General features: G+C 28.3%; 10 protein-coding genes across 24 annotated transcripts; 5 read left to right on the top strand and 5 right to left on the bottom strand.

Moving 5' to 3' along the window:
* Positions 1-165: 165 nt before the first annotated feature.
* smo (smoothened, frizzled class receptor) lies at positions 166-4,665 on the bottom strand. Of its 2 annotated transcripts, none has more exons than XM_035885346.2 (8): positions 4,180-4,665; positions 3,658-3,975; positions 3,087-3,527; positions 2,835-3,007; positions 2,410-2,750; positions 2,025-2,226; positions 1,760-1,930; positions 166-1,677 (listed from the first exon to the last, which is right to left on the bottom strand). In XM_035885346.2, exons 1-8 carry the CDS (start codon positions 4,186-4,188, stop codon positions 420-422), a joined length of 2,913 nt encoding a protein of 970 aa, XP_035741239.1. In that variant the 5' UTR covers positions 4,189-4,665; the 3' UTR covers positions 166-419. The 2 variants fall into 2 exon arrangements, with proteins under 2 accessions (XP_035741239.1, XP_085519840.1); XM_085663714.1 differs by having other exon boundaries at positions 3,658-3,923.
* Positions 4,666-4,919: 254 nt separating this feature from the next.
* LOC118450026 (dyslexia-associated protein KIAA0319) lies at positions 4,920-9,739 on the top strand. Of its 4 annotated transcripts, none has more exons than XM_035885347.2 (15): positions 4,920-5,069; positions 5,185-5,429; positions 5,532-5,947; positions 6,021-6,190; positions 6,286-6,672; positions 6,760-7,359; positions 7,426-7,537; positions 7,623-7,771; positions 7,873-8,063; positions 8,166-8,265; positions 8,358-8,678; positions 8,773-8,874; positions 8,943-9,119; positions 9,214-9,365; positions 9,458-9,739. In XM_035885347.2, exons 3-14 carry the CDS (start codon positions 5,538-5,540, stop codon positions 9,336-9,338), a joined length of 2,844 nt encoding a protein of 947 aa, XP_035741240.1. In that variant the 5' UTR covers positions 4,920-5,069; positions 5,185-5,429; positions 5,532-5,537; the 3' UTR covers positions 9,339-9,365; positions 9,458-9,739. The 4 variants fall into 4 exon arrangements, with proteins under 4 accessions (XP_035741240.1, XP_085519841.1, XP_035741241.1 ...); XM_035885348.2 differs by having other exon boundaries at positions 4,973-5,069; positions 5,394-5,429; XM_085663717.1 differs by having other exon boundaries at positions 4,980-5,069; positions 5,209-5,429.
* A 322-nt stretch (positions 9,740-10,061) lies between these two features.
* On the top strand, positions 10,062-12,161 carry LOC118450032 (protein meiotic P26). Its single transcript, XM_035885374.2, has 5 exons — positions 10,062-10,654; positions 10,797-11,029; positions 11,133-11,350; positions 11,425-11,625; positions 11,730-12,161. The coding sequence occupies exons 1-5, from the start codon at positions 10,437-10,439 to the stop codon at positions 11,946-11,948; spliced, it is 1,089 nt and encodes a 362-aa protein (XP_035741267.2). The 5' UTR covers positions 10,062-10,436; the 3' UTR covers positions 11,949-12,161.
* Positions 12,162-12,165: 4 nt separating this feature from the next.
* Positions 12,166-13,522, bottom strand: LOC118450036 (uncharacterized). 3 transcript variants are annotated; one of them, XM_035885402.2, is made up of 4 exons: positions 13,415-13,522; positions 12,738-12,994; positions 12,513-12,641; positions 12,166-12,428 (listed from the first exon to the last, which is right to left on the bottom strand). In XM_035885402.2, exons 2-4 carry the CDS (start codon positions 12,940-12,942, stop codon positions 12,298-12,300), a joined length of 465 nt encoding a protein of 154 aa, XP_035741295.1. In that variant the 5' UTR covers positions 12,943-12,994; positions 13,415-13,522; the 3' UTR covers positions 12,166-12,297. The 3 variants fall into 3 exon arrangements, with proteins under 3 accessions (XP_035741295.1, XP_035741293.1, XP_035741292.1); XM_035885400.2 differs by having other exon boundaries at positions 13,378-13,472; XM_035885399.2 differs by lacking the exon at positions 13,415-13,522 and adding an exon at positions 13,195-13,211.
* A 131-nt stretch (positions 13,523-13,653) lies between these two features.
* On the bottom strand, positions 13,654-15,790 carry Pef (penta-EF-hand domain containing protein peflin). 5 transcript variants are annotated; one of them, XM_085663736.1, is made up of 5 exons: positions 14,975-15,118; positions 14,791-14,843; positions 14,538-14,706; positions 14,168-14,446; positions 13,654-14,052 (listed from the first exon to the last, which is right to left on the bottom strand). In XM_085663736.1, the coding sequence occupies exons 3-5, from the start codon at positions 14,701-14,703 to the stop codon at positions 13,958-13,960; spliced, it is 540 nt and encodes a 179-aa protein (XP_085519862.1). In that variant the 5' UTR covers positions 14,704-14,706; positions 14,791-14,843; positions 14,975-15,118; the 3' UTR covers positions 13,654-13,957. The 5 variants fall into 5 exon arrangements, with proteins under 5 accessions (XP_085519862.1, XP_035741290.1, XP_085519861.1 ...); XM_085663735.1 differs by lacking the exon at positions 14,975-15,118 and adding an exon at positions 15,659-15,790 and having other exon boundaries at positions 13,657-14,052; positions 14,538-14,713; XM_085663734.1 differs by having other exon boundaries at positions 13,657-14,052; positions 14,538-14,713; positions 14,975-15,117.
* Positions 15,461-17,872, top strand: Spf30 (Splicing factor 30). 3 transcript variants are annotated; one of them, XR_014983533.1, is made up of 7 exons: positions 15,461-15,650; positions 15,786-16,009; positions 16,097-16,246; positions 16,903-17,053; positions 17,134-17,448; positions 17,532-17,571; positions 17,694-17,858. XR_014983533.1 is itself a non-coding variant. In XM_035885379.2 (5 exons), the coding sequence occupies exons 1-5, from the start codon at positions 15,612-15,614 to the stop codon at positions 17,275-17,277; spliced, it is 708 nt and encodes a 235-aa protein (XP_035741272.1). In that variant the 5' UTR covers positions 15,461-15,611; the 3' UTR covers positions 17,278-17,872. The 3 variants fall into 3 exon arrangements, 1 of the variants encoding a protein (XP_035741272.1); XR_014983532.1 differs by having other exon boundaries at positions 17,134-17,571; positions 17,694-17,863; XM_035885379.2 differs by having other exon boundaries at positions 17,134-17,872.
* A 125-nt stretch (positions 17,873-17,997) lies between these two features.
* Positions 17,998-20,712, bottom strand: LOC118450021 (lariat debranching enzyme-like). Its single transcript, XM_035885341.2, has 6 exons — positions 20,454-20,712; positions 19,857-20,199; positions 19,469-19,760; positions 19,269-19,369; positions 18,444-19,186; positions 17,998-18,345 (listed from the first exon to the last, which is right to left on the bottom strand). The coding sequence occupies exons 2-6, from the start codon at positions 20,051-20,053 to the stop codon at positions 18,263-18,265; spliced, it is 1,416 nt and encodes a 471-aa protein (XP_035741234.1). The 5' UTR covers positions 20,054-20,199; positions 20,454-20,712; the 3' UTR covers positions 17,998-18,262.
* Positions 20,491-21,975, top strand: mRpL46 (mitochondrial ribosomal protein L46). 3 transcript variants are annotated; one of them, XM_035885342.2, is made up of 5 exons: positions 20,491-20,600; positions 20,710-20,780; positions 20,883-21,248; positions 21,400-21,542; positions 21,624-21,975. In XM_035885342.2, the coding sequence occupies exons 2-5, from the start codon at positions 20,732-20,734 to the stop codon at positions 21,897-21,899; spliced, it is 834 nt and encodes a 277-aa protein (XP_035741235.1). In that variant the 5' UTR covers positions 20,491-20,600; positions 20,710-20,731; the 3' UTR covers positions 21,900-21,975. The 3 variants fall into 3 exon arrangements, with proteins under 3 accessions (XP_035741235.1, XP_035741236.1, XP_085519857.1); XM_035885343.2 differs by having other exon boundaries at positions 20,537-20,592; XM_085663731.1 differs by having other exon boundaries at positions 20,549-20,597; positions 20,711-20,780.
* Positions 21,976-22,170: 195 nt separating this feature from the next.
* On the top strand, positions 22,171-23,552 carry Prosbeta6 (proteasome beta6 subunit). The gene is made up of 4 exons (XM_035885344.2): positions 22,171-22,369; positions 22,615-22,804; positions 22,888-23,124; positions 23,206-23,552. Exons 1-4 carry the CDS (start codon positions 22,269-22,271, stop codon positions 23,389-23,391), a joined length of 714 nt encoding a protein of 237 aa, XP_035741237.1. The 5' UTR covers positions 22,171-22,268; the 3' UTR covers positions 23,392-23,552.
* A 181-nt stretch (positions 23,553-23,733) lies between these two features.
* Positions 23,734-25,656, bottom strand: mbf1 (multiprotein bridging factor 1). Its single transcript, XM_035885345.2, has 4 exons — positions 25,300-25,656; positions 24,890-24,941; positions 24,464-24,624; positions 23,734-24,120 (listed from the first exon to the last, which is right to left on the bottom strand). The coding sequence occupies exons 1-4, from the start codon at positions 25,372-25,374 to the stop codon at positions 23,965-23,967; spliced, it is 444 nt and encodes a 147-aa protein (XP_035741238.1). The 5' UTR covers positions 25,375-25,656; the 3' UTR covers positions 23,734-23,964.
* Between the last annotated feature and the right edge of the window lie 209 nt (positions 25,657-25,865).

The following is a 25,865-nucleotide window of genomic DNA, read 5'->3' as shown; positions in this document are numbered from 1 at the left end:
TCTCTATGAAAAAAGAAAGTTACTTTATATTTCTTAACACATGATACACTTGCAGATCTGATATTATAAATGCATTAAATCATTCGTCGGAAAATATTTATGACTATTTTAATAATAATAAAATATATAAAAATATAGATATATATAAATATTATTGTGTATCCAGATCATGTCATAAGTCATTTACATTAATTAAAAAAAGTTTCGATATACCATTTAAGAAAATCGTATATCCTTAACTATTAAAGACATATAATATACATGATTTCAACACTTTAGTTACCACACTATTGTTAGGTCGAACATATTAATGAATATTGTTCTTCGGACGTTAATGTTTCCTTTTTTTCAATGATATACAATATTTATCAGTATTAATGTTCAGTCTTACCTCGTAGTATTCTTATTTTTTTATTTAATTAAGGTGACATTTGCGTTCCTTTAGAACTACAATGTCTGCTATTAATGATCTCATCGATACTTTGTTTCAGTTCCTCCATTTCCAAAATATCGAGAGGCAAGGAAGTTTGCGTAGCTATTTCTCTTGCGTTAGTTTGTCCATCCGATTGCATTAACCGCGTTAATTCGGGACAGCAAGATGTTAAGCTAGATGCTAGATCACCCATACCGGCCTTTTTGTATGCATCCTTTTTCTCTGTTTCACATTTCAATTTCGTTTCGCTAGATTCTTGAAGCAAATGTTTTAGAATAGCCTCATCTTGTAACAAATATTTGCTTTTACGACCTTCCCTACTTCTAATATCACTTTCGTGACAATAACTCTTGGCACTTTTATTACTCGTCTTATTTTTACTATTTTCTAATGGTTCTTCCGGTTCTAATATCTTCGTTTCTTCGTCGGGCTGACTATCATCGCTATCAGTATCTTGATCCTCTTTCTCGACATTGCCTGCTTCTATATCAATATCTTTATCTCTCATATCTTGATGTCTTTTTTCTTCGCTACTTAAATTTTCATCGCTGCCGCTTTGATCTGGAAATAAAAATGGTAGAAGCATACCCGGGCCTTTCCCTTCGAGCATTTTAGAGTTTAAAACTCGCTCATCTAATCCAGCACTAGCTGATCGTCTTTTCATATTAGGCACTTGAATAGGCGGTATTTTGGATGTACCACCAATGGTCAATGCTGAAAGTATTTGTGCACCCAGCTGACTCTCTTGGGACGTAGTACTACCTCGTCGAAAAAGTGGACCAACTTTTCCAGATCTTGATTTTGCAAAATCTCTCCTACGCTTTCCACGACGTCCACGGGCACTTCCTGCCACTTTTCTCGTTGTTTTCAGTTCAGCAATCTGAACGGATATCTGAGAATCCAATGAATTTCTTCTAGATTCCACAGAGACACGTCTCACGCTAAAACTTATTTCAGAATCAACTGAATTTCTTCTGTTGCTGGATACCGAACCCGTTGTTCCACCTACAAGTGCACCTCTCCTTGTTACTAGTTTTGGCAAAGCAGCAGCCCAAGTTGAACTAAAGTCTTGCGAAGCTACCGAGTTGAGATCAAAATTCAGTCCTACCGGATCTTCGTGAGTATTATGAAAACTAATTGATAAACGACCAGCATTGTTGAAAGTCTTGCGTTTTGCAAAAGCTTGTGCTATAACTTTGTGTTTCTTCAATCTTATCGGTTCTTCTGATTCACAATTAAAAGTCCTAAAAAAAAAAAAAGAAAAAAAAAAAAAAAAGAAAACATTTATATCGTGTGAACATTGATAAAAATTATATAATAACATACCGTCGGAGAAATCTAGTCCATGTATCTACCGTGGATCCTGTCCAAACCCATGATGACATAAGTATACCAGCGAAAAATGGTGAAAGTAAATGCAACTGCAACTTGGCAGCGCTTGGTCTTGCTTCCATTTTACATTCAGATATTTCTGCGTACTTTGTCGTTATCGAACATCTTCAATAATTAAGAAAAAATTTATTCAAAATTACAAAAAAAGAAAAAAATGCTAATCTACTTAAAATATCCTTTGTAGAAATTATTTTCTTACATCATATAATCGCGAAAACTTTGTCGCCACTGCCAAGAATGCTGAAATTCATGAATATGACAATAGCAGGTCACTACAACTGCTGCAAATGTAAAAATGGAAAACAGGCCCATTCTAACAATAGTTTCTCTTATTTTAGAACTTGCTCTTTCTGATATAATTTCCTGACTACTGATTTTTAAACGAATAAGTGTGATCAATCCTACAATAAATGAAACAATGTGTATTTATTTTTTTATAAAATATTATTTCGACATTTTCTTATCATTATTATAATTAATACTTACACATGACAACATCAGAAGCATGGACAATAAAAATATATTGTTTTTATAGCATATATAATGAAAACATATATATATATATCTAATATAGTAAATCTTACCTCTTGATAGAAAGTATCCTCCAACCAGTAAAACAATTAACACTGGTCCAAGCAGAAACCAAGCTCTTACTGCATGATTCGTATAACCCACGAAACAGATACCCGTAACACTATTACCATCTATTTCTCCCAATGCCATAATCGTTACCGTTAAAACAAGCGGTAAGCACCAAGCGATCAGATGGAAATAAGCGCCCTTTTTATCGATCCTATCTTGAATTTTACCAAGGGCTTGAAAACTCATATGCCAAGCATACGTTAAAATTACAAACCACACCATTGCAGCCATCAACGAATAATAAACAAGTACAAAAACAACAACACAAGATAAGTTTTCTCCGCTGAAAATTACAATATACATATAGTCTATAAACTTTATCACATAAATTTACCTTTTTATGCAATAACAAAATGATAAAACATACCTTGGTTCACTCATTCTTAATGTTCCATCTTTACGGCATACAATCACATCTCTACTTCCAGGAGTAAATTGTACTAACCATCCTATACAAGATACCATAAAACAGCAATTTATATAAAATATAACTAATGCGGGATATTTATTTGCACTTCTCCAGTCTATTAAAAATGTAACCTGAAATATGCACAAATAGTATATTAAACTTTTTGGAAGGTATATTATTATTATTACTCTCTAAGAACATTATACTTACCACAGTAAAAAAATTAAACATACAACAAATACCAGCAGCCCAAGCAATGAAAGAATGAATTTGTTTTTCTTCATCCAATGTAAAAAATGGATCATTGCATTGTGTACCACATCCGTCTACACCCTCAAAAATTGCAAGTGCATTATCGGTGGGGATCAGTGGTTTTAAACATTTACCTGACGTATTGAATTTCAATTCTCTTATATCATTTTTACATAATCTTGGAAAAAGTTTTGTATTCTCGCATTTAACAAAACTTGGCCAAATAGTATGATTAAATACTATTCTGCAGGGTCCTGATACCATCTTACACATTTCTTGAGATGGCAAATCAACCGTATCGTTTATGCATTTTGGCATAAATATTGAGCATAAAAATGGTTGTACAACTGCCCAACACTTTGGTATATGTCTTAATGCTTGTAGTAAATATAACTTTTCCTTGAAATAATATGAGATGAAAATTATATATTTTAAATGTCGAATAGAAGAGAAGCTTACAATTGTGAAAACTATGTCATTTCAAAATTCTAAATCTCTAAAATTCTTAAATTTAAATCATTACACATACCTCGATTATTTTTTGTGTTGTATATTCAGATACAAGATCTAATGTGGTAGATGCATAAGGTAATCTGGTACCCATACAAGTGTTTTTCTGTAAAGGTATACATTTTGCAGGTCTACGGCAGTTCTCAAAATCAGTAGGTAATTCTCCCAAAGGATACCTGTCCAGCAGATAATTGGAATCCTTGATTCTGTGTCTGTGACTCAAATCTAAGTCCTTCCATGTTTTATTTTCATTATTAGAATTACCAGTAAAAGTATGTTCCAATTCTGACTTGACACCATGAAGTATAAGCATGCAACATATTAACAAGATCATAATCTGAAATAATAATACCAAAGAGCTATAATGTTGATACATTAAAGGGGACAAATTAAATTATAAAATCAACAAAAAAAAAAAGAGAGAGAGAGAGAGAGGAGATAGAACAAAGCGCGCGTATTTTATTTAAAATGTAGTCACGTGGCTAAATGTAAACAATGGAAAGATTTTTTATTGAGATGTAAATAATGAAAAAAATTATACCTCAGGCATAAAGATAGAAATATTTCCTTCAGCTAATCTCGATTAGCCACGGAGAAAGGCCTCCCTTTTGTACGGTCAAAGTGTCTCGCATCTTCTGGCGGCAGAGCGATAGTCGCGTCCAGTGTACGAACGGCTTGGACCACACACGAGACAAGCTTGCTCTCAGAACCACTTGGACCACCCACGACGGCCGCCGTTCGCCCATACCACACTTCGCATTGTTTCGCATTTCCCAAGTTTGAATGTACCAGGCTGCTAGACTGTTTCGTACATAATTCACTGGCAGCGCTACATGTTTCTCTCTTTCTTTTTCTTTCTTCTTCTTTTTCTTTTTCTTTTTCTTTGTTTTTTATTTAATTTCTTTTTTTCTTTCCTAATCCTTGGACAAATAAATAATACTTGAGTTTTTACATGAGAGAAATTTTTTCTAAAGCTATATAATATAATAAAACCAATATAATCCTGTAATGTTGAATATTATTAAGGCGACACCATATGTAATATCACATTATGGCGGTAAAAGTTTAAAAATTTGAACCTTTCATTCGATTAAGTGCAATCTGCTACTCTTTTGTTGGTCATAAAATGTTATTTGTACAAAATTGTACTGTTGTATACTTTCTCTATCTGCCGTCATAACACTAATTTATTTTATTTATAACATATATGTATATATTTATATAAAATCTATGCATATATTTTCTGTTTTTATTTTGTTATGTTATATATTTTCAGGCTTGTTATTAGTTTGATTGTTGATTCATCAGTGTCGACATCTACATTTAATCAGAAATTCATGCGCAATGGTGTATGCAAGTGATGCAGGTGTCAAAGAGAATATAAACGAAATTAAATAGTGTTATCTCTTGGACAAAGCTTTTGATTTCTATGTAAGTCAAAAAAATCCAAATAATTAATCGACGAAGTTGGACCCAATGTTGTGAATAGTTTAATAATGCAATATTTTATCAGTTATTATTAAATTTCCTTTCTTTGGCTTACCAGGAAGTATGATAATTACCCTTATAGTTGATTAGGTGCTGGTCGTGATAATAACATGCTACTAATATATGATAAGCCTTCATCATGTATAGCTGTGAATTATTTTAAAATAACGACACAGGGACGAATCGTCGACAGTTTGTAAATGCAGTTTATGTGTAAATGATATATATGATATATAAAAACATCTAAGAGGGAACTTTATTTTACAGTGAAATATTTATTATTCTTCAGAAAAGCATAATAAGGTAAATAAACAAAAATATATTGATTTTCTTCATCGTCAAAATTAATTAATATCCAAAGTCGATAACCGATTTTGATTAAATCTTTCTTTTTATTAATTGCAGCTAAAAATGTTTAGTATTTATTACCTTGGACTATATTTATTCTTATTTGGAACTTGCATTGGAGATTTTTCTGATTGGGATAGAAAATGGCAAATAATATGCCCTAGCTTATATCCTCATGTATTTACAAAATATTTGCCTCGTGGAAATTTATCTCAAAGTATTTTCACGCCATGGTCTCATGTAACAAATATGAAACATTGCGTCGCTACTTGCTGCAATAAATTACGATGTAATGTAGCTCTGATGCATAATAGCACGTGTTATCATGTGAAATGTAGTAATTCGAAAATGTGCATGCCATTATATAGACCTGAATTACCAAATGAGAATGCACCTAGTATGGTTTTAGTCAAACCGATAAAAGATAATGAAATATGGAGTGACCTATTGAATCAAGTAAACGATGAAACTGGGTAAATATTTTAGATAATTTTTCTCTAAGAAATTCTTTATTAAACTGCTAAAATATTTGTAAAATTCATATAGGCCCTTATTAATGGACAACATTGACGATAGTCATGTTGTATTTGAAACGTATAGTGTTAGTTGTATAGATCCAACGGAGTGTGCATCTAATGAAGTATGTATTAGACATGAGGAAAAAGATGACGTTGGTATTTGTCAGTGCAGTTTTGGATTCAAAAGGAATATCGCCGGTATAATATATAGCATATAATTTTTTTTCTATATAAGTACATATTTAATTAATTTTAAGAATTATTCTACACCTACGATGTATTTCGAATTGCAGGTACTTGTGTGGTGGTAGATGACATAGAAACTGCAGAACTTAGTGTTACTCCTCAAATAAATGGTGAAATTTTAAAAGGTACAACTACATCTGTGAAGCCTACCTTAATACAGTTGTTAGTGTCTGCAGTTTCTAAAGAAGTACGCTTGCCAGAGAATGAAGTAACGTTATCAGCATACACAATACCTGCCGAACAAGGCAATGAACATTATAATTACGCTTGGAGTTTACTTAGTCAACCAGAAGGCCATACAGGAATAATGACTGATCAAAATCGTATAACTGTTAAGCTGAGTAATTTATCAGAAGGGTTATACAGATTTAAAGTAGCTGTAAGTAATCCAAATGCTTATGGAGAAGCCTATGCAAATGTCAGTGTTTTACCACGTAAGTTATTCTATCATTTATATATTTTTTTAAACTACAAAATTTCTTATATTGAAATATTTCTCATTGTAAACTTTTAAAAATTAGCCAAAAGAATAAATCAAGCACCAATTGCCATAATTTCACCTGCGTCGCAAGTTGTAAAATTGCCGAATACGGGAGCCGTATTAGATGGATCAACGAGTAAAGATGATGATCACATAATTTCTTATCATTGGGAATTGCAACAAGGTCCTATTGGATATCAGCCTAATTTAGTTGATACTCCCACCTTACAACTGGATAATCTTATCGCTGGAAATTATACCTTTAAGCTAACAGTTGAAGACTCCGATCATGTCACAAATTCTACAAAAGCTAATATAACAGTTTTAAAAGTAATCGATTATCCGCCAAGTGCGAATGCAGGACAAGATGTTATAATTTATTTACCTCAAAATACATTGATACTTAATGGAAACTTAAGTACAGATGATAGAGGAATAGCAACCTGGGAATGGACAAAAAGTCCTTCCGATCAAAACAAAGCCGTGGACATGCAATTTACAAGAACCCCCTATTTACATCTATCAAACTTAGTAGAAGGAATGTATACTTTTGTACTTAAGGTAACAGATTATTCTGGCCAGTCTTCTTCGGCCGAAATTCATGTTTTCGTGAAGCCTCCAACAAATAAACCACCAAAAGGTTAGTTAGCGATATAATATTAACCCATTTCATTTAATAATAATTTTTATAATTATTATTTTGTAGCTAATGCTGGAGATGATATAACTATTGCATTGCCAGAGACACGAACGGTATTAGATGGTAGAAAGAGCAAAGATGATATAAAAATAGTTTCATACCATTGGAAACAAATGAGGTATAATTATTATATTATATATTAAATATATCTTGTATTCTATATGTCTTTGCTAATGTTTCCTATAACTATATTGCTCATACAGTGGTCCCAGTATAGTTGATTTTTCTGCAGTAAATGAATCTATTACAAATGTAACAAAATTAACTAAGGGAGATTATCTATTTAAGCTAACAGTGATTGATGACAATGGAAATAAAGATTCTGACACAGTAAGTGTCAAAGTAACACAAAGTATGTATTCCATTTCCATATTAAATATAAATTGAATTCTAGATTCTATGATTAATTTATATTAAAATAATATTAATCTAAAATGGTTTGTTTTTTCAAAGATAAAAATGCAGCACCTAAAGCAAATGCTGGTGGTGATCAAATTATAATAGCTCCTATCGTTGCCTTGATTCTTAATGGTTCCCAATCTTCTGACGATTTACGTATTGGACAATGGTTATGGACGAGAGAACCGTCTAGTCTTGCAGTAGGCACTATAGTCGAAGGAACAGATAAATCACCAGTATTAATGGTAATAATTTATATTTTTATAATAGAATAACATTGCAAAATTTTGCAAGTATAAAAAAAATATAATATTGCACATAAATGATAATTCTTTGATTTATGATAGTTAACAGATGTAGTGCCTGGTCGATATCTTTTCAAACTTAAAGTAACAGATGAACAAGGATTAAGCAATGAAGATACTGTATCAGTAATTGTAAAATCAGGTAAATAACTAAATAAAAAAAAAAAAAAAAAAAAAAAAATTAAGGAAAAATGCATAAGTCTACTAATTTATAACATATTAATGAATTTACAGATCCTCAATTGCTGCATTTGGTAGAATTAACATTAAATATAGGTGCTAATGTATTAACGGAATCTCAAAAAAATTCTCTGGTTGTAAAATTGCAAATGCTATTGCGAGATGAAGCGTCCATTGTCGTACGGAACTTAAGAGCTGAACCACGTACAGGGAAAGCTGTGCTAATATTTTATGTAGAAAAAAGAGGTGGCAAAGAAACGATGTCTGGTCCAGATGTGGTTAAAAGATTAAAACAAAAACTCGAACAAGATTCTGGTTTATTACAACTATCAGTAGCAAATATAGATACTGCATTATGTCAAAATAATTGTTCAGGTAACAGAAATATATTTTATGTTACTATAGATATAATATAGCTATGATAATATTAGTATAATCAGAAAGATAATACAAATATTTTTTGGATAAGGTCATGGAGTGTGTGATCAGGAAACACGACAATGTATGTGTGAAGCATTTTGGATGCAGAATTTGATACAAAAGTATTTTGGTAATGGAGAATCAAATTGTGGTATGTTAATGTCTTTTATAAATTGATACAATTTAATTCATCGATAATATTACAATTGTATTTTTCAGACTGGAGTATTTTGTATGTGTTAATAGCACTATTATCCTTGGTTGTTTGTTGGGTTGGACTTATTTGGGGACTTATCTGTTTATGTCAGAGAATATGTACTAGTAAGAGAAGAATATTGCGTCCGAAAAAAAAGCCAGCTCGTTATTCTCTTCTTCAACCAGAACCTGAAGATGATGGTAATGTTTGCATTTTAATATTAACTTTATATGTTAATAAAATGTACATAAATTGTAATAAATTAATTGTAATAAATTAAAATTTATTTGACAGTTCCTCCACACACTAAAATGGTATTATCAGATTCAGATGCTGATTCATACGATGTCTTATTTGAACATTGTAAGGCAAGAAATAATAGTCACATGAGAAATGGTAAAGCTCGTAATGGTTTGTGAAAGTGAAAACATAAATAAAGATTTAAGGTAATTAATTAATATTTAAATGACTCTTTTATAAATTAATATTTACATGTCTAAAATAATGTATCCTGGCATTCTATATTCTTATGTTTCAGTATTGCATTCACAAAATCATGCTGAAATAATTAACGCACATGTGTGTAAATTTGGCCAAACATAAAGTACTAGTCAGTTATGGGGCTGTAATCTACACTAAGTACCTTACAATAATAAGAAAATTAACGATCTTTAAAACCAAAACTTGTAAAAAGGACCGAACAAAGTAGATAATGTTTGAATATAAAAGTATAATGATATCTTTTTATTGCACTTCAATCATTTATTTATTATTATGAATTAATGCAGTATTCATATATTCGTTATACTTAAAAAAAAAAAAAACTTCTTGTCATATATTTCTTGGTAGATATTACCAATTATTTACAGATATACTTAATGTTACAGAATAATCAAAACACTTTGACAGTTTTTATAAATTACACAATAACGGCCTTGACAAAATATATTTAAATTAATATTTATATATAGTATTTACTTCTAATCTGTAAACCATTTGTATGTACTATTTACTCTTCGATACTTACATCGTCGATCTTATTTTTACACGTATATGAATATTGAATAAAATTTATTATTCACAGTGCGTGGCAACAAAATTTTATTGATGCAAATTTTATGTCAGATAAACAAGTCAAGTTAGATTAGCAGTGATTTATTTCTTTTTTTGTAGTATTATTATTTTTATAGTGTGTATATGTGTATATATATATGTATACACAAATAATTAATCTTTAATGTATAATTATTATGTGATAAAAAATATGAAATTGTTTCCTATATATTTATTTTATAGAATATAAATATCCGCACATAGCAGCCGTTATTTTCTATCGCTCGCGAAATACCGCGGTCTACTTAAATGTTATTTTTAACCAGATACGTTCTGCTGAAGTTGGGAAGTAGTCTGTAAGACATTCCTACTACCGTAAAGTAACGTATCAGATTTAGCAATTATTAAATAGCAATGTAATAAAAAGTTGATAAATTCTATTGATTAAATAGTTACCTAAATCAATGGAATTCGTGAATTGTTCAGTTAAAAATCAATTTGAAAAGAGTTGCTTCGGTCATGGAAAAACAATTGAAAACGAAAGCGAAAATAATAAACATAATAATAATAATAACAATAATAATAATAATGGGAACGTCATTTCTTTTACCAGGAAGAAAAAAAATAGAAATAATCAATCTATTGTTACAATTGAACCGAAATACGTAAACGTTAATACAAGGTAATAATATAAATTTAAATTATATATTGTTAATCCATGATATATAGATAGGTACATAATCTGTCTTATTTACTATGATTATAAATAAATAAAAATATGAACACTCCTCGTGTTATAAAATTAACAATGACTATATTTTAAGAAATGGATTAAGGTGGAGTATGGAACAAAGAATAAATTTGCTATCCTATACATTGTCGGATAACGGGAATTTAAGTGATGAATGTAAAGAAGATAAAATGAAAATTATTCAAAATATTCATGAAAATAAAGATTTCTTATGTTCAAGATGTGGTAAAAAGATGCAAGAACCTAGACTTCTTCCTTGTTTACATGCCATGTGTTCTCCTTGTGTCTTTGATTTAATTGAAAAAAGTAAGATGAATTCATTTTTCATAATCTCATTATATATAATCTACAAAAGCAAATGATAATTTGCATAATCCATAGGAATTATACTTTATAATTTATTTTACAGTTAATAATATTGATACAAGTAAGATACAAAACAATGATAACATTAATTCAATGTGTAATATTTATGAAAGATGTCCTTTATGTCATTTTTGTCTGTCAAATACATGTTTTATAATTCCACCTCCACATTATCCATTACAACATAGGCTCGTTATGGATGTTATGCGTCGTAAATTGGCTCATAGGATACTATGCGATACTTGTTCAGATGAAGTAATAGTAAGCATACTTCCTACAGATAATGATATATGTAGATATTATGTAAAATTAATTTTTCTTTATGACAATTAAAGGCAATTGTACAATGTTGTGTATGTTTGCGCAACTTTTGTTCTGATTGTGGTAATGAACATGAAGAAAAAACAAATGTGGAAGCGAAACAAGGCAAACATATAGTAAAACCTCTCTGGGAAGCAACCAGAATACGTCGTACTATACTTTGTCAAATACATCCGTCAAATGCATTGCGATATTATTGCAATGCATGTCAACAGGTTTTATATAATATTTTATCATATATATAAAAAGAGAATATATTTATATTAAATTAGAAATATTATTGAATACTTTAAATATTAATGTAATATTATATTTATAGATATGTTGTAAAGAGTGTATGTGGAGTACTGAACATAGAGGTCATGCTAGTGAAAATGCTGTTGGGGCTGGAAGGAGAGCTGCTGCATATATAACAACAATGCTTGAAAAAGCAAAAATTCTTTTGAATTCTCTGCTTATACATTACAACGAAGATATATTTTCAAATGATATTTATAATGAGCAAGAACATTTTATTGATCAATGGTATGTTAAATAATCATATATTCCTTATGTCATAAACAAATGTTTGATATTTATATACATAATAAAAATATATGATAAATTGTCATGTGACATAAATAATGTGATGATAAGATATATAATCTATCATCATTAATTATAGTCATTTGAGGTACAGTTATGCAGTGACTACATTTTTAATAATGATCATTTGTTATGAATAACAATTATATATATATATGTAAAAATATGGATTTACAATGAAAATAATATTTATTTGTATATTTACATGAAACATACATAGTAATTTATGCAATGATATTATCTATTATAAGTATTTGCAGCTAATATTTTCAGACAGACATAGACAGGATACACAGTAAGTATTAAAGTAAAAACTGGTATTTATGTCGTCGAGTTATTAAACAACGTCCGTCGCGTAAGAGTGATCCACAACAAGACCAATGATTAGAACCAGGGTGACCCACATGTCCATGTCCACATCCATGATACCCACCTTTCATTAAATTATTTATCTCATCATTATTAGAACAGAGCAAATTTTAAAAATGTATAAATAAATATACACATGGATTTTTACCTGGCATTCTTCCTCCACAGGCACAAACAACATCTTTTTTTCCACCACTTGAACAAAATGTGCAACAATGATAAATACCACTGTGTCCTTGATTTAATAAAAATAATTTTTTCTCATTATCAGAAATGTCTACAAGAAAAAATTATCATGTTTAAAGTAATTTTCTTTATTTTATAGTCTTTTATTTTTTATTTTTTTAAATAGATGTAAATAAAAATGAATTACCATTTTGCTTGTTTTCTGAAGAATCTGGTACACCTAAAAATTTTAATCTTCTTGCGATTACATTGACAAGACTCAATATTTCGACTTCTGAACTATCAACAAATAATTCATTTATAAAAGAAATAGCATCTAAGATATGTCTAGCCCTCCAGAGTCTAGCATATTCCTGTATTCTTTTTCGAGCTTGTTTTGTCCATATTGACATGGATATATGTTTTTGTAGATCTGATTCATATTTAATTGGATCTTCAGAATACCTAAACAGAGAATCTTATATTACACTTATTTACTGAATATAATATTAAAACTTATTTACATAAATTTATCATATATAAATGGTGAAATTGTCATGTGATATCAATCTCCATTTTATGCAAGTGAATATTTCTATATTACATATAAAATTTTATATTGTCATTTGAGGTACTAGTTTGAAAATTAATTAATAGAGAGGTACATGTTTTAGTTATTATATATAATATGCACAAATTAAATAACGATTTATGTATAAAAGTTATTTCGTGTGAAGATTCCATTGCTTAAAATATCAATAAAATTGTAATTTGACGCACGATCAGGAATCTTTTCAACAAAACACCACATTTAATAAAATTTCAAATAAAACATTAATATTACACACTTATTAAAATCTAAATTACTAATGTATCATAATATACTTGTATAAATCTTCTTATGAATTTAGCCAAAATGTAAAGCACTTAAGATGGTATATCCTAAAATAAAATATAAATGTAAAAATATTTTCTATAGGTGGCACTGTTAGGAAACAATATGGATCTAGATGCTGATCGTATAGAATATGAATTTAGAATTAATGTGTTGCAGATATTTTTTATTACATTTGTCTGTATTACATTTCTTTTTAACATAGAGGTTAATATAATATAAGAAGCATATATTATTAAAAAGGAATATTATGTGTATTGTTGACCAGTGACAAATATATTCCTGTTTGCACATGGATACAACTTATTAAACTTATTATTAAAATATAAAATTCGTTTAAATTTAAAATCGTTATTATAATATTTCTTATTGAATAGATAGTATTTGCTTAATTTTAATATTATCAATTTTCCTAAATTTTTAATACTTTAATAACAATTTTAATTTAATTATAAACATAGTCAGCGTGAAGCATTACTTTTTGCATATAATAGCCAATCGACAATTTGTATCAATTATAATTAATGATATATTTAGTATAAGCTACAATCGACAGCTATTGTCAAGAAATCTTCAAATCCAACACTAATGACTCCTTTTTTATCCGTATCTCTAATTCTGAATGCTCCTGTAAGACAATGATAACTTAATGATAAAATAATGATTTTATAACTAAAATAGTAATTAATAGCATCATATAAATTTATATTTGTATCAATATGGTGATATATAAATTCTTTTACCTGTAAATTTGTCTAATTGGATACAAAACATGATAAATTGATCGACACTCATACTTTGACAATTACCAGGATCGCATTTCTTTATAAGAAATGTTACAAATGTAGGGCTAACTGTATAACCCATTTTAGTTAATACTACATTTAATTCGTTTTCCTGTATAGTTCCAGAATTGTCAAGATCGACATCACGTAAGAAGTTAATCCAATGATTTATATATTTATATACCTCTTGAAATTCTACTATATCTATAGTACCATCTTTTTTTTGACCAAACATATCTAAAACATAGAAATAAGAAATTACAAATAATGATAATTACCGTATTAATTATCCTAATATGCTTTAAATATATACTATATATTTACTCACTGATCATCAGTTTACAAACTGATTCGGAAAAGGTTCCACCTTTTCCATTTGCTAATGCAGCTTGTAATTCAGTTGCTGTAATTCTACCGCTTCTGTCTTTGTCAACTAAGGCAAACCATTGATGTATCTCTGGGCTTATTTGATTTCCTGAATTATATTCATACATATTCTATAAACTAAAATAATAATAAATAAACTGAAAATTTAGATATTGAAATGGTATTTCAGAAATGAACTTATGAAATGACTTTACTGGATGTGAAGCCTCCAAATTGTATTCCTTTTGTGCTTTTAATTACAGATCACCTGATAAAGAAGAAAGAACTATTATTATAGTTATACACTTATTAATTACAGCTTTCAATATCTTCAATAGAAGAACTGCTGTATTGTATACGACAATACATCGACCATGGTATTATATAGATTTTACTCACACAAGTGTGAATAATGTAAACCAATTAACCTTGAAAATACGCGGGAAAATGTTAGAAAATAAAATAAGAAGGTCACTAGGGCGTTTAATCAAAAAATTGATCGAAGTTTTTATTCAACGAAAAAAAATGTGAGACGTATTAACACATACTATATTTAGTACTTAAACGATTATATCTTGATTAATAAATGTGTATACTTTTTTTTTGTTTTTCGTTTTTAAATAAAATCACCTATATCTATTTTATTCATTGAATATTTACAAATACAAATATATTTTTTTATTCATATTTTAAATGTCAATGACGCTCACGGTAAGAAGAGATTTATTATTTATGATTATCTGACAAAATGGGACACAAAGTGATTATCTATTTCGAATAAATAAAAATAAAAAAGAATGGACATAATATTTAATAGAATTTATGTTTCGATTGTGTTTATATGTTTATTGATATGAGTGAGCATCATTTTGAACGACGAACACGCCACCTTACGAGCTCTGCGTTAGTCGTTCACGACCATTGTAGTGTACCGTAATTTATGTTTTAACAGTTCGTGATAAGTACTGTCTCTAAAAATACAAGAAAAATTGTTATTTTATATCTTCAATAATTTATTATTTATTTCGGCCATACCATGGACGATTTACAGAATTACAAATTGCAACTTCAACAGGTAATAACCTTTCGAATTTTTCTTTAACAGCGTACTGACATTATTTTATCAACAACATCTTGCCTTTGATGTGTTTTTCATCGTTTTCGTGAATTTTCTAAACGAAAATTACATTTTATCTTTTTTATATTATAGGTAGAAGCAGCTCTTACGACAGACCCAACCAATGAAGAACTTTTAAAATTAAAAATCGATCTCGAGGAAGTAATAGAGCTGACACATGATTTAATTAAATCACAACAACAGGAAAAAAGGCAAGCCAATGGCATGGATGCTAAAGATCCTATTTTGCTTGCAGTGTTAGCCAATAAATGGAAAGTGGGCGATCAATGCATGGCCCCATGGAGCGAGGATGGCAAGTGAGTTTTGAATGACCAAATTCTACATGAACTGTAATATGTATTATTTACAAATTATTTCATTGAATTTCTTTATTTTACTTGTAGGTATTACGAGGCAACGATAGATGCAATAAGTGAAGACGGAGTCGTGAACATAACTTTCAATGAGTACAAAAATACTGATGTTACAATGCTTAGTCAACTCAAATCAATAGCTAAAAGGCCAGCATCGGATTGGGCAGATCAGAAATCAAAGTAAGTTACATAGAAAGAAACTATTTATTATCAAATTTCAGTTCATATTCCTACATTTATATTAATAAACACTATTTGATATTTGTGGAACATGAAGGGATAATTGTTAGATCGTAAAGCTGTTACTAATCCATCATTTTTTTCTTCGTATTTGAATTCCCAATTGGCCACGATAATAACTCTACTGTATGGTGTGCTTCCATCTGAAATCCAATTATTGTTCATTTGATCCCTTGGTGTCCCGCTGTCTGTGTACTTCTGTGGATTCCAGGAAAAGGTAACGGGATACGATAGACTATTTCTACAACAAATTTTTTCTTTATTTTATTATGATCCCTAATAAAGTATAAGTATTGTTACAGATGTATTAGGAACAGCAGTCGCAAACGTGGAACTACATATTTACTATTATGTGTACTTTTTATTTTTTTATAATAAAATATTTTCAGATTCTTATATGTACTTTTTATTGTTTATATTATGAACTTAGTTCATAAAAGTAAATTAATAAGAGAGCACATAGTGCTTCGTTGCGTACGCATATTAACTATCTATTAAGACATTATAATACTAAAAATTTGCTAAATTAAAAAGTTTATCGTATATAATAATATTACGGTTGTATTGCGTTCAATGATGAATTTATTACTTTACAGAAAAATGCAAGCAGCTGCTATTGCAGGAGCTGATCCAAATAAGCAAAGAGAATATCTTAAGAAAAAAAAACAAAGAAAGCTACAACGATTCAAGGAACTTGAAGAAGAACGTGAAATGGAAAAAAATAAATGGTTAGCTTTTACGAATAAGGTAAGAAATAAAACAAAAATAATATTTCTTTTTATAAATATACAAATAAGTTGGGTAATTAATATTTGATTTATTATTAGTCGTCAAAGAAGGGTGTAATAAAGAAAAGCATATTTGCAACACCAGAGAATGTAAATGGAAGAGTAGGTATTGGTACATGTGGCGTAAGTGGTCGAGAAATGACTAAGTTTAGTAATGGTGAAAAATGGAGGAGAGGAGCGTGAATATTAATGTAAATAAAAAAAATCACACATTCTGTGAAATAGAATTTTGAATTATTGTTACATTTGATCATTCAGTTCCTATGAGAACTGAGATTGTATGTTTCGTTTGTGAGAATGGTCAATAGGCACGGAAAAATGAAATAATCAATAATAATATCTGAGTGTGCACAGGTATGTATAAGTTTATTGAACGAAAAATTTCACTTTAATAAATTCTGACATTATTTTGCATTTTTAAACCTACACTATTGAAGGATGAGTGTCATGAATGAGTGTTTCTAGATTAATGTCTTTGTAAGTATGATTTGTTTATAATCAATTAATGATAAAAATAAATGTATATTTTAACGTCATGCTTTTGTATTCTCTTGCAATTGTATAGTGATTTTTAAATAATTTTAAAGTAATAATTTTAGTAAATATCGATTTGTGAAGTTTAACGACCATTTGGAGTGATAAGAAGAATAACAAACGACTGGAGAATTCAGCCTATTTTGATAAGTGACATTGTAACATGATATTTTGATAAATCAGCATCTTGGCTCTTTTAAAAAATAATCATATATATTTAAAATTATTATAAACTATAATCATTTTGTTTTTCTTTTTTTTATATTATACATTTATTTAACCTATTTATATTAAAATATATATATATATATATATATATATATATATATATGTATATATATATATAAAATTGTGTAATATACAATGAAATGTTATAATGTAATGTAATTTCAATGATTTGTAAATCAGATATAATTGAAATTATATATATAATTCGTGCATTTATGAATCGATCATTGATCTTCACTAATCAAGATATATCACTTTGTTTTATATATATTTTCATGATGTATATATACGATACTTTAAAGAGTTAATTTATAGAAACATGTAATGTGTGGAGATTTGGAATAGGAAGGCTATAAGGTTTTACACTGATGTACTTTTGTCTTTTTAAAGAAAATTTCACTTGCATTTAAAGAGTATTAGAATATATAGAATAGTTTCTTCTTTTAAACTTTTTACAATTTGGTTCTACCTGTGTAATGTGATTATTACCTGCAAGATAAAAGTGGAATAATGTATATAGTTATAATAATTAGGAGGTAAATTCTTTTTATTAACTATATAGTTGTACACTATCATTTAATACTTACTATCAGATTCTATACTTTCTACTGGTAGTACATCACTAAAATTTTCATCAACCATATCTATAGAATTCTTTGTGCTATTCTCGCATGCACTGTCGTCCTCGTATGTGATAGAGATATCACTAGATTCCAATGTACTTTCTAATGTTGATTCTAGTATTGTTTCATTCGCCTTTTTTTCCTTTGAATTTAATATAATTTGCAATAATACTGATGGATCATCTATCCCCAAGGTATTACAAAATTTTGTAGTTTGATTATTTATTATTAATTTTGGTATTTCATTTTGGTCATCCATTAACTCTGGGTCATAAGGTTTAACAGTTTGTACAAAATTTATTGGTACTTTTAAATCATAATTAAATTTCTTTAATATATTTTCCTTTTCTTCGGTAGTTGGTGTGTACGTCCATCTACCATTGCCATTTTGCCCAGGCATATAATGAATGCCATTTTTAACACTAAGCAGATGATTTGTTAAATAAAGAATTGTTAACCACTCTAAATCATAGCTGAGAATTAATGGTAAATTTAGATTATCGTTTATTTCTACAACTTGAAGAAATTTCCTTTTTGGCAAACACTTATCCAATGCTAAAAATTTGGTTACTCTTGTACCATCTTTTTCAGGAATAAGTGCTGCAAATTTACAATGTAAATGTGCAGAAAACCAATATGATGGATAATGGTATTTCAAAAGTTCCATGTTTGCTGGACTACCAAGTGTGTTGTTTTCAATATCAGCCCTACAATATAATACTTTATATACTGCATGTTGTTTTTAGATTTTTTAACCTAAATTGAAGTACAATGACAAAAGATAAATACTTAAAATATGGTTTGCCCTTTAAAAGCTTATCCTCATTTCCATATTTTGTCACTCCATTTGGCCAATCATGAGATAAAAAAATATCAATTTTACCAGATATCTATTAGTAAAAATTTGAAATTTCTTATAAATAATATGTTGCATATAGTTTACAATTGTTAATAAATGTAAACATGAATACATTTATGTTTATAATTACCTGTTTTAATCGAAATACTTCTATGTTTCTAATGTGATAAACGCTGCGAATTGTGCTTTTTGTATATGGTGGTTTTTCGTGATGTCCTTGCATCCAATCTTGACTCTTATAAATACCAGAAATTCCAGCGATCCTAATCCCACCTATTTGTATAACGTTGGCATAGCCAAGATAATAAATATTAGGAGCAACCCATCCACCATATGGTAATTCTTGAAGATAGTTTGAAGCTTCATGATTACCACCAATAAAAATAGTTAATAATGGAGCGACCTTTTCTCCTGAGTAATATCTATGAGATATTTATACTAAATTAGTATTCAAAATAATTTTAACAATAATACTTTATATTATTAAAAGATTATGATTCCTTATCATTCATACTTACTTGTAAAAAGTACACATGTCTTTATATTTATCAGGTACTGCCATACATTTTAAGTCACATAAATTCCTCGTTGATTGAAAATCACCACAGCATACAAGTAAATCTATTTTTTTTCCATTGACTCTTTCAATCTCTTGTATAGTGTCATATATAATTTCCAATTCACCATGAGCACATCCTTCAACTGCGATTCTCATATTGTAATTCGGAATATTTTATTACAAAAAAATTGATTTCGCTTCTTTTTTATATTTACAGTAAACTAAACAAAAACTTTATATCCTTCACTTTTTATTTTTTGGTTATAATAGTACAATATCCATAATCAAACGTGGAACCAAATCTGAAATCAAAATGTAATATAGAAAAAAAATTTAATCTTTGCATGTTATGTATATAATTAATACAATATATCAAACAATGAAAATATTATCTTTATGATTAATTTATATGTTCCGCTCTTTCGTTTTTGTAAAAGAAATTTAGTTTAATCGAACAATGATAAAAAAGAAAATAATTGTAACAACAAAGATGTTTTATATATATATATATTTTGCATATTTGGTTTATATTTAGAAGTAAATTTAGACCTCTTACAATTTAACAAAAGTGTAATTTAACCAAACTTTCTAATGTCTCTAGTATCGTTTTTACGAAGTCAACTTAATGGCCGTATCTTTGACTCTTTATCCTACTACTTATTTGATTTTGAATCAAACGTGTCGTAGCTTAATTTGTATGAAAGTATACACAAAATTACAATAAATTAAATTAAAAATCTAACTTATAAAAAATATAATACGTATACTTCATATTGACACGTTTAATGAAATTAAAAATTATAATCTTTTAGGTTATATTTAAAAAAATAAAAAATGTTCAAACAGGCATTCAAAGCTTCATTGAAATTTGATGTTTCATTAAGTAAATAAAATTTTATAATAATAGTATTTCATTTTATAGTATTAGTAGTTATAATAATAGTATTCTAGTATAATATATTGTTCATGGAATCAATTTTTACAGGCACTTTGAAAGAAGTAAAAAATACATTTTCTGCTTCTCAATGGCATTGCAAAAGATTAATAAATACTTCCTCCAAATCAAAGTGGGATCTGTTAAGTGCTGTATGTCTTGAACGTCATCCTATTATTACAAAACCCATGAATGAAATGGAAACAAATTATTATAAATTATTAAAAAGAATAGAATATGAAAATAGTATGAAGTCAGATCATGAGCTTAAATTTGAAAAGGAGAAACTTGAGCAAAATCAACCGTTAGAATCAAATATTGCAGATACTGACATTGTTTCATTGCAAACAGCGCAAGAGTTTGAAGATAATTGCCAAGAAGAATTAAAAAACTTTCAATTTGCATCTAGAATTACAGGTATATAAATAAGATAATTAAATTGAATATTGTCTCAATGTTATCTATATTCATTTGAAAATATGTATTATTATTGATAATGTACTTTAATAATTTATTACAAAAACTATTAATAAGAGTATCTTCAAATAAGATATATTTTTTATTTCAGAATTTGATAAATCTAAAGATAAAACTAGTCATATGTATAATTTAGATAGAACATTAGTTTTCCTTGTAGAACAAAATGTCAACAATATTGCTTCCTGGATTCCTCCCCAAGGTCTTAGAAAAGATGGAGAAACGATGAGACAAGTCAGTATCTAAAAGTCAGTATTATTCATATATATTTGATAAAAATGCAGTATATGAAAAAAATTTTTTATAATGTTAAAGGCAGCAGAAAGAGTATTGCAAGAATTTTGTGGTACAGAAATGACTGTTAAATTTTATGGAAATGCACCAGTTGGTTTCCACAAGTATAAATATTTAGAGGAGGATAATAAAAAAAGCGACAAGTGTGGAGCAAAGGTATTTTACTTTTTAGCTCGATACATAAATGGATCTATTACAAACGATTTAAAATATCAATGGTTAAATAAGGAAGAATTAAGGAAAACTATACCTCCTACATTTTATCAACACATATCAAATTTTTTAATATTTGAGTAAATTATATAATTTGAGTAAATATTATAAAATTATTTACTCGCTTTTACTATAATATATTATCTATTATAATAATAAATTATCTATTGTAAGGCTAAAATGTTTATAAACCCTACTGAAAGTTTTTTTTTATTACATTATTTATGGCACTTTTCATTGATGTGTAAGACAACGTATTTACGTTCAATTCATGTATATGATTGGTTGATACGAAAATAACGCGACCAATTGAAAATCATCTTGTTTCAACAGAATGATTAGCGCTGCAAGCATACGAATTTACCAAGTTCGATAGAAAGTGTAGTGTCATTCGCAGTCGGTGTAGTTGGTCCTAATTTCTTTTGAAAGTTCAACTTTTGTTTCTTACAAAATATGGCTCTTTATTCTCAGAATAAAATATCACGAGGTTTACCTGATTACGAAAGAGAAGGAATTAAGCAAGTCCATTTCAGTCCTTATGCTGATAATGGAGGGTAAAATATAAGATAACCTAATATTGTTTAAAATCAATGATTTTCAAAATCAAACTATAGATTCAATTTATTTAATTCATTCATTCAGTTTTAATTTATTCAATTCATTCATTTGGATTTATATATATATATATGCATCAATAAATATAATAAAGTTCATTAATATATTTGTCGTATATTTTTTGAGTCCAATTATTTATATTAATCAATTGTTAAACATTAATTTGTTTGTTAAAATCTTTTAGGAGTGTGATTGCCCTTGCTGGTGATGATTTTTGCATAATTGCTGCAGATAATCGACTTAGTACAGGGTATTCTATTTGTACTCGAGAACAAGAAAAATTGTTTCCTCTGTCAAATACTACTGTTTTAGGTTGTTCTGGTTGTTGGTGTGATACATTAAGTTTGACTCGATTATTATCTGCTCGCATGCAGGTAAGTTAGCTTTAAAATTAGAAAATGTAAATATTTGTATTAATTTGTAACAAAACTATTTACTACTATATTAACTTTAATAGATGTATGAGCATGAACATCAAAAAAAGATGTCAACACCAGCTGTAGCACAAATGCTCTCAGCTATGTTGTATTATAAAAGATTTTTTCCCTATTATGTCAGTAACGTACTTGCTGGATTAGATGAGAATGGAAAAGGATGTGTCTATAGTTATGATCCGATAGGACACTGTGAAAGATCTACATATAGAGCCGGTGGATCTGCTGGTGCACTTTTACAGCCTCTTCTTGATAATCAGGTATACTATCAATATTTATGAATAAAATCAGAAGGAAGTAAACTGATAAAAACAATTTCAATTCTTTTATGTAATTTTTAGATTGGATATAAAAATCAAGAAGGTATTGAACCTGAATTACTTACACAAGAAAAGGCTTTATTAGTGCTGAAAGATGTTTTCATATCTGCTGCGGAAAGAGATATTTATACTGGCGATGGGATAAGCATAAAAATTATTACCAAAGACGGTATAAAAAGTAGCAGTTTCCCATTGAGAAAGGATTAAAATATTGAATATAATATATGAAATTATTATGGTGATATATGAATAAAGTCTTTGCTTTCATACATATCTTTGAGTTTCACATATAATCATAATTACAGATATTTATATCCAAATATTATATAAAAATAAAATATCAATGTTTTTTATACTAAAATATATACACACGCAAAATAGTTAATGATCAACTATTTCTATCTATATATTATGGTTTTATGCTCGTAGAATGATCACTGTTTGGTATTCTATCATAAATTAATAATTTTATTTTATCATTGATTTATAATTTAACTCACAGTATGCATTAGTAATTTATAATCAGAATAGATTCAATAAACGTTCATATAAAGGTAATTGAATAAACTTTATTGAATTTATAATTATGATATTCTAATATGTATTCATAAGTATCACTTGTTTTATTTTACAGAAAAAGAAACTGTAGCACGTAATATCAAAATAACCAAAGGAAAGAAAGGTAGGTAATTCAATTACTTTGTTTCTACCATCTTTCTTATAGTTTTTGCTGGAGCAATATATAAGGATAGAAAGTAAAGATTCCAACTCCCCCGAGATTCACTTCTTCGTCCCGGGGGCTATTAATGGTTTCCCACGATCCTTTCCCCTCAATTTTATGCCAAGTACTCGCTCAATTTTACCAATAACCATTTGGTTGGGGATTCCACGGCCTGCTTCGTAATCATTTATTACTTGTGCCTTTTCATTCACTTTCTGTAAAAAAAGAAAACATATTTGATTAATAACACTAAGAATAACTATAAACGTAATATAACAATTACTTTTCAAGTTATAATCACAAGACACCAAATATTACCATTCAGAAGTAATTAGCTAATTTATTGTTATCTAACAATTAGCTAATTAAATCAACGCACCTTAAAATGATGACTTACTTCAATAGTTTTTCATCATTTTATACTACTTAAAATTTCTTGTGTTTATAATTGCTTTGCATTTTTTTTTTTTTTATGATGCACACAGATCAATCTTTAATAAAAGTTTTACAATACATTTTGCAGATATAAATTAATATATCTGAGCTACACTATATTACCGTAGCAAGATCTTTCTGCGATAATCCTTTACTTTGTCGACCTTGCTGTATAAGCTTTCCCAAATCAAGAGGAATTTTATCGTGTTTTAGTTCCTCAGTTTCACGATCTAATTTAGCCGTATTCTTTGTGGTAACATGTTGTTTATTTGCACCACCACCCCCTGACATAAAATAAATCAAAGGACATGTTACAATCAATACATGTTCCTAAAGATTTTCTTTTACGAATAAAACGTATATAAATATTAATTTATAATATTGGTTTTAGTAAATTTTAATTTCTGTAATATTAGTAAATTTCATATATTCAAATTAATCAGAATAATAATGTTAATGAATATTTCAGTATTTACTCGTACATCTTTTTTAACACTTGAAGATATCTTTTCTTTTTTTCCTATGAACATTATATTTAATGAAACTTACATTTTGCCTGTGTTTCAATAGCAAAACCCTGACGTCGCGCTGCATTTACTGCCTGTAAATAAAAATATTGTTACACAACTACTTTTATATAATTGGTCCTGATGAGGAAAAAAAATGAATTTCCCGCAATTATTAGGCTCGATACAAATGTTAGCTCGATACGGTTAGCGAGATCATAGAGTTCTCCGATTTTTTCTTTCCTTAGTAACTAATTTTGTTTATTTGTCCTTCTTGTTTTCCTAAAAACTATTTCATTTGTTATATATAATATTCATTTGTTATATAGTATGTTGCTACATTTATATCTAGATATAATTTAAAAACATTGATTTCATAGTTTTTCTTAAATAAACAGTATTGAAATGCCATAGTATATTCTTAATACGTCTAAATACTGGTTTATACAGTACCTGTTCGGATTTTAACGTAGAAGCTTTAGGTGCACGTTTTCGCAAAGTAATAGGCGCAGTATCCCAGTCAGACATACCGAAAAATTTATTTATAATTTTATTCGATATAAAATATGCTCTTTAAATTGCACGCAATTCTCAGGTAGAAGATCTATGTCTTCCAGCAACTTCTTTTTACCGTTCATAAAGTTACGATTATCAACTCTAATTCTATCCTCACAGATTCTGTCTAGGCTCGAAATGTGTTCAGAAAGTTATAAGTTAGGGAAGTGAGACTTGATATGATTTTTATGATTTCATATATATTTAACCTAATCGATCTGACGTAATATCGGTAAGATATTTCGAAATTAAATTTTTCTTTCATCATTAGCTTGATCGATTTAAGGAAGAAATTTGACTAATACTGTTATCGAAAACAAAAAAATTGATAAGAATTATATAATTATTATTATTGGACAAAAAGTATAAAATTGTTAAGGATAATATTTAATTTATTTTTCTCTATTAAAAAATTAATACTGATAATAAATAAAAAGTGAGATGAGACAGTTTTATAAACAAAT

Source organism: Vespa mandarinia, chromosome 23 (genome assembly GCF_050613455.1).
Source record: "Vespa mandarinia isolate Hongniang chromosome 23, ASM5061345v1, whole genome shotgun sequence".
NCBI classification, from domain to species: Eukaryota; Metazoa; Arthropoda; class Insecta; order Hymenoptera; family Vespidae; genus Vespa; species Vespa mandarinia.
Note: the sequence above shows the minus strand (reverse complement) of the source record. Positions and strands in the feature narration are given on the sequence as shown.